The sequence below is a fragment of the Coenobita brevimanus genome, chromosome 88, assembly GCF_032717465.1.
Source record: "Coenobita brevimanus isolate Jiangsu-jjx chromosome 88, ASM3271746v2, whole genome shotgun sequence".
Classification (NCBI taxonomy): Eukaryota; Metazoa; Arthropoda; class Malacostraca; order Decapoda; family Coenobitidae; genus Coenobita; species Coenobita brevimanus.
Genome location: NC_137041.1, coordinates 2792402 through 2805469, shown reverse-complemented (window position 1 = coordinate 2805469; position 13068 = coordinate 2792402). Strand labels below are relative to the sequence as shown.

Below are 13068 nucleotides of genomic sequence, written 5' to 3'. Positions count from 1 at the left end.
GTCAGCCGGGCGATAACGAGCTGTCGAGTGGTTCTTCATTAACTACCCGTCGATAATCCAGGTAGGGGAGAGGTGTGAGGCAGGGAGGAAGGGAAGTGTGAAGAGTGAGGTAGGAGGGAGGGAAGTGAGAGAGAGAGATGTGAGGTAGGTAGGGAAGGAGGAAGGGAGGTAAAGCTTGAGATGAGGTGTAGGTAGGTAGGGAGGGAGGTAAGTTCGAATTCTGAAGTATGAGGTAGGGAGGGAAATAGAAGTGTGAAGTAGTAGTAGTAGGAAGGGAGGGAAGTGGAGAAGTGTGAGGTAGATGGCAAGGAAGGAAGTGTGAGATTTAAAGAGGAGGGTAGAAGGTAGAGGTTGTGGATGTAGGAATGTGTGAGGTGGGAGGCAGGAAGGAGGAAGAGGTAGAGATCGTAGAAGGAGGAAGGGGACTTTGAAGTAGGGAGGAATGAGGTATGGGGGAGGAAGGGAAAAGGAGTGAGGTGTAAGGGAGGGATTAGGGAGGAAGGAGTAAGTGAAATGAGAGGAATGGGAGAGAGATTTGAGGAGGTGGGAGGGAGGGATGAAGAGGGAGGGGGGGCTTGCAGTGATGGGAAGGGAGGTATGGTATATGGAGGAATGGTATGGTAGGAAAGTTGAGAAAAGGATGAGGAGTAGGGAGATAAGTAGAAGGGGAGGAAATATGAAGGGTAGTGAAATATGGGGTAAGGAATGGGATTGGAGAGGGAGGTGTGGAGGAAAGGAGATGGTGTGTGTGTGTGTGTGTGAAGTAGATTGAGCTAGAAAGGACAGCGAAATAGAGATAATTTAAGATAGATAGAGGAGGAGTAATAGATAGATAGAGGGCGGGGAGGTCATGAGAACAGCTAGGACTCATTACACCAGATGGTCTCCTTGGCCGGGAGAGAGAGAGAGAGAGAGAGAGAAGAAAAGGGATGACACCAAGAAAAAGTGAATAAGGAGCATCAGAGAGGGGGGGAGGAAGGCTGTCAAAATGAACGAAGGAAGGAAGGATGTAGATAGACACAGGCCGATAGATAGATAGATAGATAGAGAGAGAGAGAGGAGTCATTACATCAGATGGTCTCCTTGCCCAGGTCTTGGCCGAGATGAGATGAGCTCGCATGTCGTCTGCAGAAGAGGGGGGGGGAGAATTAGGAAATGAGAGAGAGAGAGAGAGAGAGAGAGAGGGAGGGAGGGGGATTAGAGAGAGGAGTGGTTGGAGGGTGAGAAAAAGAGGGGTAGGGGAGGGTGGGGGGAGGGAATTAGGAAATGGGTAGGTCGTGGGAGGAGAGGTAAGAGAGGGGGATAATTCTCTCTCTCTCTCTCTCTCTCTCTGATCTTCCCACACAGTTCCTTTATAGCCTACGCCTCTCCTCTCCTCCTCCTGCTTTTTCTGTTTCTCGTCTTCCTTTTTCAGTGTTTACTTTTTCTAATTTATTTTATGATTATTCACATTTCGTCAGCATTTCTTATTTTGTTTTAGTCTCCCCATCATTTTTACTATTTCTTATTCTCTGCATTTTTCTCCTCTTTCCCTTTGTCTTCTCTTATTTCCCCTTTTATCTCCTTTTCTTCGTATTCTTATGGATTAATTGATTTTCTGCTCACATCTTCTCGACCCCTACTCGTTATCGTCTTTTGTTTCGTTCCTTCATTGATGTTAGGCGTCTATTTTTTACGTTATTGTTTCACTGCGTACAGTACTTCTTTCAGAGTGATGTGCATATTTTTACCATGGACATCGCTTAACCTTGAGAGAGAGAGAGAGAGAAAGGAAGGAGAGAGAGAGAGAGTGATATTTAGAGATTGGCTTTAATAATACGGTAGAGATGCATCAGCAGCTCTGAGATCAGTATGAAGGTCTTTCTCGGGCGATGCTTTTTCGTGGCAAAGTATTCCTTCTAGAGTTAAAAGAATGAAGAGTGAAACTGTGTGTGTGTGTGTGTGTGTGTGTGTGTGTGTGTGTTTCTTCTGTTAAATGTTTTTTGGGGGTAAACTTTGTTGTTTTTTTCGTGTTTATATAAATTTAATCTTTTTTTTATAAGTTAATATATTTGTGTTCTCTGTTGAGCTCTGTTAGTTACTTTAATATTCTTCTGACATTTTTGGAGTTGTCTGTATTCATACGCATCCTCGCTCTCTCTCTCTCTCTCTCTAATCGATGCATCTACTCTCAACCCCTGCCCAAGTAAATAATATACTCAAGTACATAAAAAAAAAAAAAAATCGCCACACCCTTGCCCTCCTTGACCAGCCAGCCAATCAAAACCCTGCATTCCCAGGCCCACTCAGAAAGGAGGGTTCTGATTGGATGAGAGCGGAGGATGGAGTGAGGGACGGGATAGTTTGGGTAGGGGAGGGGTAGGATGGGGGATTAGGTGGGGGGAGAGGGGGAGAGGTCGATCTTGGGAGAGAAGAAAAGAAATCACACCAAGAAAATAGAATAAAGGGCATTGATTGTGTGTGTGTGTGTGTGTGAAGGGGGGGGGACCATAGGTAGAAAATAGAGTAAGAGCATTAGTGAGAGAGGGGAGGGGGGGGGATTGCCAGTAAGCTTCAGAAACAGATGTAAAGAAAAAAAACCTTTAATAAGAAAGAAAAAAGAATGAGAGGAACTTCCGGGTGTGAGGTAGGCTAAGAGAGAGGGGAGGGAGGGCAGCTTGTTGTTAAAAGATAGGACGGTGGACGTGATAAGGGAGAGAAAACAGGACTGGAGTTCAATGATACAATGAGGAAGGAGGAAAAGGTTCGTGGGAGAGAGAGGGAGAGTTTTGGATGTGGTTATGTTCGTGTGTGTGTGTTTGTGTGTGTCAAAAAATGTAAAATATACAAATACAATATTTCACTTTTTACATAATAACTTCTATATGTAAGAACTGTCATTTTTTTCCTCTTTTTTTTCTGGCAGACTTTTTCGTATCTAATTTTGCTATACAATATATATTTTTTTGCTTGAAGATAATTAAAATTTTTCTGGTGTTGAAGGTTACTGTAATTTTTGTGCACTTGTGAAGTTGTCTGACTTTTAGCAGCATCCTTTTATCTTGGTTATTACTCTTTGATGTTGCTGTCTCAATCACTTTTTTTCTGGTCTCTCTCTCTCTCTCTCTCTCTTTCGTTTTTATATTCCTTTTTTGTTTTATAATTATTTTCTCTTCCTCCTTTGCCGTCCCTCTACCTTTCTTCCTTATCTCCCTTTCCCTCCTCCTCTCGTTCTCTTGTTTCCCCTCTCATCCAAATCATATCTTATCGTTCCTTTTCTTACTGCCTTTCCTCGTCTCTTATTCCATAATCTTTGTCCCCATCTCTCTTTCTCACTCTTTGTTTTTCCCCCTGCCTACTCCTTTTTCTTTTTTCCTCATCCCATCTCTTCATGTCTTTTTCCTTCCTCGCCCCTTTCTGTACCTCCTTTTCTCATTCTTTTTCACTCTCCTTTCCTTCCTTCCTCCCTCTCCTCTCCCGCCACATATCCTCCCTCCTCCCCTTTCCATTTCCTCCCTCCTCCCCTTTCCCATTTCCTCCTCTCCATTTCCCTCCTTCCCTTCCTCTCTCCCCTCTTCCCTCTCCTCACCTACCCCCGTATCTCCGTAACCATTTTTACCTTTCTTCTTCCATTTCTCACCCATTTTCATCATCATAATCTTCCCTCACCTCACTTTTCACTTCCTCTCAATTTATCTGAACACCGCCACTCCTCTTCCTTCTCCTTTCTTTTCCCCTCCTTCCTCCTCCCTTCTATTTCTCCTCCTTCTCCTTTCCTACTCACCCACCCTCGTATAATCTTCACATTCCCGCCATTCTTACTCTTCACATGTCCTGTCTCCCCTTTTATGACGGTCTTCTTTCACTTTCTCTCTCTCTCTCTACTCAGCCTTCCCCCCTCCCCCTTCTCCCGTCTCTCCCCCCTTTCCCTGCCCACCCCATTTATAATCATATTTATTTTTCCTTCCCTTTCACCCCATTAAATCCTCTTTGCAATCATCCCCTCCATCTATCACCTCGCTTTTCACATCCTCTCAATTTATAAGTCCACCGATCCTCCTCTTCCTCCTCCTTTTCCCTCCTTCCTCTCTCCCTAATACGTTCTTCCTTCCTCCCACCCTCACCCAGTCCATAAACCCCCCTCCGCCACCGCCACCCAAAAAATGTGTTCTTTGGGATTCGTCGTAAAAAAACGCTGACTCAAATTCCATTCAGATCGAGTTGTAAAGAATTTTGGAGGCGAAGGACACAACTTTTACCGCGATTAAGCATTTTTCTCCATCTGTGGCCGATCTTTTTGAGGGAGAGGGAGAATGAGGGGTTAGTGGGGGTGGGGGAAGGGGGAGGGGGGTTGGAATTTTTAGGGCTGAAATGGGGTGGAAAGAGGTTAGGAATGGTTGGATTGGGTTAGGTTGGGTCAGGCCAGTCCGGTTGGTTTAGATTTGTGTGTGTGTGTGGTTGGGTGCGTGAGGGGTAGGAGGAAGGAATTTAAAGGTTGAAGAGGGTAAAAAGAAATTTGACAGGTTAGTTTTGGATAGAAATAATAATAATAATAATAATAATACCGTATTGAATGGATTATCGAAATTTGTATGCTAACAGATATATAATTCCACATCTCGAGTGCTAAGAGTGTGGGTGTGGATGAGGTGGCTAGGAGGGAAACTGGGTTAGTAATGAGTTTAGTGTATAATGGAGAGGTTTGCCGTGTAGCGCAGTGTCTTCCTGGATTAGTGACGAGGGTACTGGCTTATTTAACATATGCTGGGAGAGGTGGGAGTGGATTTTGTTTATTGAGAAATATGGGGTAGATTTGGAAGTTAGTTGAAGGGAAATTGTTAGGTCGAGAAATTGGGCTTTGGCTGAGGAATAGAGTGTTGATTTGCAGGTTGGTTGAGTCACTTGGAGAAATAGTTGGGCTGAAAATTTGAACTTTAATTGAAGGAGATAATGTAGGGTTCAAGGCAGTTTGAGAAAGGGAATTGTAAGGTTGAAAAAGCTGACTAGTTGAGGATTATTATGTAGTAAAAGTTAGTTGAATCAGGTAGATAAATTGGTTAGTTGAATTTTATTGAGAAATATAGTTTAGGTTTGGAAGTTGGTTGAGTCAACTAGGAGTATTTTTGAGTTTATGCAAAAGTTTGGTAAATAAGATTACTGTGTTAAAAGCTTGTGTGTGTGTGTGTGTGTGTGTGTGTGTGTGTGTGTGTGTGTGTTTAAGGGCGCCGTTTGGTAGCGTAAAAGTTATATGTAGTTGAATTTGGGTTGAATAAGGAAAATGTTTTGTGGTGGCGGAAATGATTTGGGGACTGGAGGACTCTTGAGGTAAAAGCTCTTGCTCCCGGAAAAGGTGAGAGAGAGAGAGAGAGAGAGAGAGAGAGAGAAAATGTAGCGCACGATATATCAGGGACAAAGAAAAGGAAGGAAAGTAGGATGAAAGAAAATGAAGAGAAGGAGGAGAGGTTAAAAAGATGGTAGATGTTAATGAATAGAAAAAAAAAAATACTGGAAGCGGAAAAGGGCGAAAGGGAGTGACAGGAAGGGAAAATGTCCAGAAAACCGATAAGGTATGGGAAAGAAATGATAATGTTAGGGTATAACGAAGGGAGGAGGAGAAAGAAATGGATGGAGTGGAGAGGGGAAATGTCGAAGGTTTGGAGAAAGAGAGAAGGGGGGGGGGTACTTGGGTGAATATGAGGTAATGTGATGTGTGTACCTGTAAGTAGAGAGAGAGAGCTGTGAAAGTGAGGTCTGTAGTCTTTCCCAACTGTAGGTCTTCGGGGCCACAAAAACTTCATGAATATTACCTGACCTGCCCACCTTTGACCTTCGGGGCGGGGCGGGGCTGAGGAGAAATGGGGTGGGATTTGGTGGGGAGTGTCAAGATGGAGTGAGGTGAGGTGGATTTGTGGTGGGGTGGCATTGGGTGGGGGTGGGGTGGAGCTGGGCTGGGTAAGGTGATGTTAAAATATGGCTGTTGAGTTTTGATGGGATGGGGTGAAGTAGAATTGAAATGGAAGGGACGAGGCTGAATTGGGTTATGTGGTAATGCGAAAGTTTTATTATTATTATCATCATCATCATCATCATCATCATCATCATTTTCATTATTATATTTTGGTTTACGTTGTGGACAGACTAGAATGGACAGGAGAGCGGGGGAGCGGGCAGGGAGAAGTAGGGTAAAGTGGAGAGGGTTAAGGAAAGGCAGGACGGTAGGGTGGGGTAGGATGAGGCAGAGAGGTATGAGAATGAGTGACAGGTAGGGTTGGATGAGGCATAGAGAGGAAGGGAAGGTGTGAGAGGGAAGTAGAGATAGGAGAGGCAGGGCAAGTGTGAGAATTCAGAGGAATAGTTTGGTTTGAGAGAGAGAATTTTTAAGCTAGGGATGACCAACCAATTATAAAACTAATTTGAACTTTAATTAAAGATATTGGATCAGACGGAAAAATTGTGTATTCTGAAGATTATTAGGGCACACACACACACACACACACACACACACACACACACACACACACACACACACACACACACACACACACACACACACACACACACACACACACACACACACACACACACACACACACACACACACACACACACACACACACACACACACACACACACACACACACACACACACAGGGAAATTGAGTATTTTTGAGGTAATTATGCATAATTCTGTGGCTAAACAATACAGACCTTGCTGTTCTTGCGAGTAGTCTGGTCTAAATACATAACAAACTGATAGGTAGTAGAAGGCTCTCCCCAACCCTCCACACCCTCCTGTGATCAGTTGTACTGGGATTAAACTTAGAAACAGTGCCTAAAATAAAGAATAACGAACTCTGAAAAGCGTAATGGGTAACGGTTATTTTTTTATATATCTTCATGTCATAAAAGTAGAGCAACAACAAAAAAAGTGCAATGACGTATGTAGGAGGGATTGTACAAGATTGTGTAGTACGAGATACAAATTGGAATGGTAGATACATGGATAAATTGGAAGGGAGAGAGACGGAGAGAAGGATGATAAGTTGGAGTTGATAGAATAGAGAGGGTTTAAGCAGGTTGAGTTATGGTGGATAGGTAGTTAGGTAGATAGGTAAAAGGGAGGGGGTTTAAGGGGGCTGAGGTGGGGTGGTGGCTAGATAGATAGAGGGAGGGAGGGGGTTTAAGGGGGTTGATTGGGAGATAGATAATTAGAGGGAGGGAGGGGGTTTAAGGGGGTTGAGCTGATATGTGGGATGGATAGATAGATAAATAGAGGGGGTTTTAGGAGGTTGATGGAGGGGTTGAGGGATAGATAGACAGGGGGGGTTGATTGGGGGTTGGGGGTTTAATTAATTAGGGAATCGTCACGGTGGAACAGTTCAGATAATTGATAATCGTCATGAGATATCCCAGGCTGGATATAATTGGCATTCGTCCTGGAGAGAGCGAATGTGTGTGTCAGTCTGCCTAGAAATGAAACAGCTACACATTGAAAATTATGGTAAATTGCACATCATATATATGGAGAGTGACTGTATTCCCTCCCTGCCTTTCTTTCTCATATTTCTCCCCAAGCCTTGTTGACCTTGTGCCAGTCCTTTATTTCTTCACTAATTCACTTAAGCTTAGTACTGTTGTTCCCTCAGTCATTGCTTCCAAATACCTTTTGTCTTTTTTTTTTTTTTATGGTGTTTATGCATTCAAACGTCAAACTACATAATCACAAATTCTGGGAACCTTGCTGTTAAATACCCTGTCCTGCCCTATCCTACCGTGCCTTACCTTACATTACCCTACCCTACCCAGCCCTTCCTAACAATACATTACCCTTCCTAACCTTACTTATTCTGCCTTACACTACCCTAACCAACATTTTTCCTTCTCCATCAGACGGGCTGGTGGATTGCTCAGACTCCGAGTGCTGCTCCAAGCCCGCTTGCGAGGAACACGTCATGTGTATGGTTTCCAGTGATCCCGTCGAGGTGCTACTCCGAAAACAGCCACCCGCAGTCACCGCCTCCTTCTACCAGCGGGTCAAATTTATCATCGAAGACTCCAGTGTCCAGAGTTTCGCGCAGAAGGATGAGTTCAGCGAGAGGTAATGTGGGAATTGCCGTTCTGTTCAGTCTTCGTTCCCCCTTCCCTGTACTACTTTGATAGCCTTTTTAGATGCCCCTCCCTCCCGTACCCCTATGCCCATCCCATCCCCCTACAATTCCCTTTTGATCAAGTCACAATGGGTAAAGTTGTGGTGAAAGAATGTGTGTTTGGGTGTATGGATCATTTTGAAAGCTCTGTTTGGATGTGTGATTGTGTTTTTTTTCCTTGGCTAGTACTCTTGCAGGCTTAGGAGACACTAGCAGCTCTTCCTTAGTGATTAATTTTGCTTTTTCCACCATAATATCATCCTGTGTGTTACTGTTGCTTATCTGTAATAGAAAACATTTAAGTTACACACAGGAGAATGAGATGTAATATGTAGAATTAATTGCCAAGGAGCAAGTGTTACACAGTCTGCTGTGCTACCAAGAATATGGCCATTTGTGTGTGTGTGTGTTGTGTTCGTATGCATGAATGCAATACATTGGTCAAGCCTAAAACTACATGGCTGATCACAGTTGAACTATTTAAATAACTGTCATTCCTTTCCCCGTATTAACTCATAAATGTTATATAGTACTAATAGGAGAACCTTATCCCCTGACTATAACACATTCTCTGATTCCAGTGAACAGAGTATGAGATTGGAAAAAAAAAAATGAGAACTCAAAACGTTTAGGAACAAATTCTCATCTTTAACTAACCTTAGCATTGTTTCTTTCTTCCCAGTGAACAAGGTTTGACCCCATCAGTTTAGGAACAAACTCTCCCTTGAAGTAACCCTAAGCATTTTCTTTCTTCTGTTATAAAAAACTTCAGGATATAATTCTTGAACTAACTTAACATCTTCAAAGTTTCACAGTGGACATGCTTTGGTTTTTAGGGATAAATTACCTTCTGATTAATTAACTGGAACATTTCCCTTTTTCCCTTTGTTAAAAAAAAATTCTTCCTCCATAAAATAATGTAATAAAAAAATATTAAGCATTCTTCCGGGTGTGTCCTAATAAAACTCCTCGCTTTAGCTCTCCTGGGCAGTGCTTTGTTATGTATTTATCTTCCCAAAACAATAGTCTAAGTAAATAATAGAGTGTCAGTAAATTTTCTTTAATTAAATGCAGTAATTCGATGTCTCCCCCTCCCCTGTTAAGCTCTAAACCTCAACTCTGTTTTCTTTAATTGCCTTTAATTTTCTGTGATGCATTTCTGTACTTATTTTTTTATTTATTTATTTATTTTTTTATGCCTGTACTTCATTGTGTTTAGTTACTTGTTCATACCCCAGTCTGTTTTCTTTGTCAGTTGTCTTTTGTTTCTCAGCAACCTTCCGCTTTTGGTTACCTAGTTTTCTTCCATCAGGGATGACGGATTAGGATTTATTTGTTCAGCGTCTTCTCTTAAACGAAATCCCACAAAAATAATGTGTTCAGGCGTCTGTTTCGTTGCTTACCATCCCCCTCATTTAGTCAGTCCTCCAAATCCCATGTCTTCCTGATATATAACCCAGTTTTCTATTGGTATGTTTTGTTTTTCATTTCATCATTCATTTTGTTTTAAATATTTTTGCCACATTTTTCATTCTCATATAATAATCATTCACCGTTTTAAGGATTTAATATTGCTTTCACTTGCTTTAGTTTTTGCGTATTTATTCATTTATTTTTACTTTGAGAAAATATGAAGTATTAATGGTTATGAGTATCCACTTTTTTCATACACTGTATAAACCTTCAGTTTAACATGCATGTCCATCAAAACTGAAAGAGAAATGGTGTTGCGCTTTTTTTTTTGAAGGGCAGTATACAAATTTACTTTCATATTAAGTTTTTTTGATAGTTTACCATGCCTTTTTATAATTCCTTGTTTTAGGTGGTATAATTTTATCTTCATTGCACATTCTTGGTTGAAATGGAATATGAATTGGGTGCATTTTTAATTCCTGGTTTTTTGTCGTGTAATCTTTGTTTGGAAAAAGTTTGCCTAGAAGAAATCGCATATTCAGGTATAGATTTTTTTTTTTCCCTCAAAGAAGAGGGTTTTTGACATTGATTTTTTTTTTTTTTTTTACATTGCTGTATATCGTTTCTTGATCACTAGTTTTTCGTTTTAGATTTATTTCATTACATACTGTACAGTACACATATTTACATTGTCAGCCGAAAAAAAAAATTTTGTCAAAAAATGTTTAGGTGTTTTCGGGTAGCTGTTGTTGTTTTTTATTTGCTGTATATCGTTTCTTGGTCACCAGTTGTTCTTTTTGGGTTTATTTATACATTTTATCAATTTTTAGTACCCAGGAGAGCCAGCGACTTCCCTCACCCCGTGCTCTCAGTTCTTCATTTTTTCTCCTTTTCTACTCTCCCCTCCCCCATCCCTTCCCCCTCCCCTTCCCCTCTCCTAAAGATATCTGTTGCTTTCCCTACCTCTCTAAGATTGTAACTATGGAGAGGCTGAACAGTTGATTTATTAAAGACTGATAATTTGAGTACTAAATAAGTTTCCCTTAATTTTGTACGTCATCATTGGTTGTTGCATTTTGTTGTATTATTAATTTGGGATCAGTTCATGACACTAGCTACCCGGACTGATTAAAAAATATATAAAAAGAAATTGCTGTCAGTGTGAACCCCTGTTGTTCAAGCAAAAGTGGATCTTCCCTTCCCCTTTCGTAAAGACGATAGTATAATTATTAAAAGTTTGTTGCCATGCCTGTTCCCTTTCAGCAAATTAAACTTGGATGGTCACTGAAGAGTATAATTATTAAAAAGTCATAATTAACAATTTGATGGTAATAATTAGTTATATATGTTTGGTGATCACAGTGTCTATTGTAGCGTTACTGTTATGAGACTTAGTTTGTGTTACGTCACGCCTTCTTTTTCGCACCCTCCTCGACCCAGCTCATCTGTTGCCTTCAAAATTGCATCCAAAATTCACCCCTTCAGTATGGTGAGGTCATATTTTATTATTGTTGTTAAAACCAACATCTTGAAAGGAGTCCAAAAGTCTTCATTGTACCATTCCCTACAGTGAGTCATATTGAATTTTTGTTCTTCCTACTCCAAGATGATTTTATTCAGCTTAGGAGAGCCCCCAGTTAGTATGGAGTTAGTGAAGGCTGTGTCCTACTCCTCCATGCCAGAAATCTCCTAATAAGAAAAAAATACATACATATATATATCCTTGGAGATTGCAAGAAAAACTTGGAAAACCCCATTGTATCATACTAACCTCAAATTTCATTATTTCGCATCAGTGCTAAATAGAAAGAAATTAATAAATAAGCGACAATGATACACCAACAGAGGAAGACTAGACCTGTGGATAGTTTTTTTTATATTTATATAATTTATTTACCCCAGCATCAAAATCATTCACGTTTTTAAGAGGACATAATTGAACTTTCTCCAGCGATTCTTATTTACAGTCATTTATATCTTCTTGTTTGTCATTTAGCTGTTAAAAATATGGATTCAGAGACAAAACCGAATCTTTGGAAACTTTCTCACACCTCTTGTTCTTTTACTAGCATCAGTATTATTTATACCAAACAATATTGACAAAAAAAAAAAAAAAAATCTGTCTGCAAGTATGTATGGTACTATTTTTTTTTTTTTATGGTGCCTGAAGTGTCGAATACTGAAATTATATGGTACTTATGATAAATGTAATATAAGTTATATGGTACTTAGGATAAATGTAGTGTAAGTTATATGGTACACAAGCTATAAAACAATAAGTCCTCTTTATAAATTCTTCTTTGACATTGAAAAAAAAATTTACTCTGAAGTATATAGTTAATTATAAAAATATTGTCTGTATACTTGACTGCTACCTAGCTTACCAGTTTCCCTAAGTTTACCAGTTCCGTGAAATTTTGTAACACATCCGTAGTGTATAATGAAGACTACATGTATCTGACTTCAGTGGTACTTAATCTACATCTAACACTCCATGAAGGCACAGGGGAGGCTGGAGGGTTGGGGTGGGTGCTAGGAAGGCCAGTAGTTTGGGCTACAGATCTGCACTAAGGCCTCTTGTGTCATTTGGGGTTGGGGGGATCGAGTAGAGGGAGAATATTGGATCCTTTTGTACAGTTCAGGGCAATAATTCTGGGATACTTATTCAAAGCTTACCTAATTTGATCATGCATAATTTTTTGTCTGGTCTAAATACAGAACATGATGATTTGGCACAAGTATGATGACATTTTATTTTGTTTTTATTTTTTGTAGTTGAAATAGATAGTTGATGATGAACCCTCTAGATGATTTTAGTCAGTGTGGGAAATACCTTCCATATTCAGATTAAAGAACAAAATACCCATCATATATAGTTATATCTTTTCATATTATCTTTTATTCAGTTTGAAACCTTTTTTATTGAAGGCAGTTTGTCAGTACTTACCTAATATAATCCATATTTCCCTGCTAAAATCCTGATATCATCATCATACTTTAGTTGTACAGACATTCTCTGTCTTTCAACCAAACTAGAAGGTATAAGCTTTTTTTTTTTTTTTTTTTTTTTTTTTTTTTTTTTTTTTTTTTTTTTTTTTTTTTACAGTCGTATAATTCTCACAAATAAATATTATCAAGATTTTTACTAGATTAATTGCAACAGAGGAAAGTAAATTGGTAGGTTTTCCACAGTATAGTTACGTTACAGAAATTAAGTGAAGATATTCACTAGCTTATAAGAATTGTGCATCACAGGGGTAGTAGTACTAGTTAGTCAGTTTAAATCCCAGAATATGAAGAGGAGCAGACTATTGCACCTAACTGTACATTAGCTCCACTTTCCAACCCTTGCGATGGAACGAAGGGGTGTTTTAAGGGGTTGTGGGAGGGGGTTGGGTTTGTGTGTTGGCTGATCCTGTGACTTGCAGCTGTGAGGGTAAATGAGCTTGTTATGCAGAGAGGTTGAGGTTATGTTAGTCACACCGATCTTGCGTATCTCACCCTTGGATCTCTAGGCTCCAGGTCAGCT

At 40.3% G+C, this 13068-nt stretch overlaps 1 protein-coding gene across 1 annotated transcript in view; it reads left to right on the top strand.

The window, feature by feature from the left end:
- Positions 1-13068, top strand: part of Ten-a (Teneurin-a transmembrane protein) — a 475834-nt gene that overhangs the window by 312867 nt on the left and 149899 nt on the right. The window contains 1 exon segment of the mRNA XM_080281215.1: positions 7870-8077. Within this exon segment, the coding sequence (XP_080137341.1) occupies positions 7870-8077 (208 nt within the window).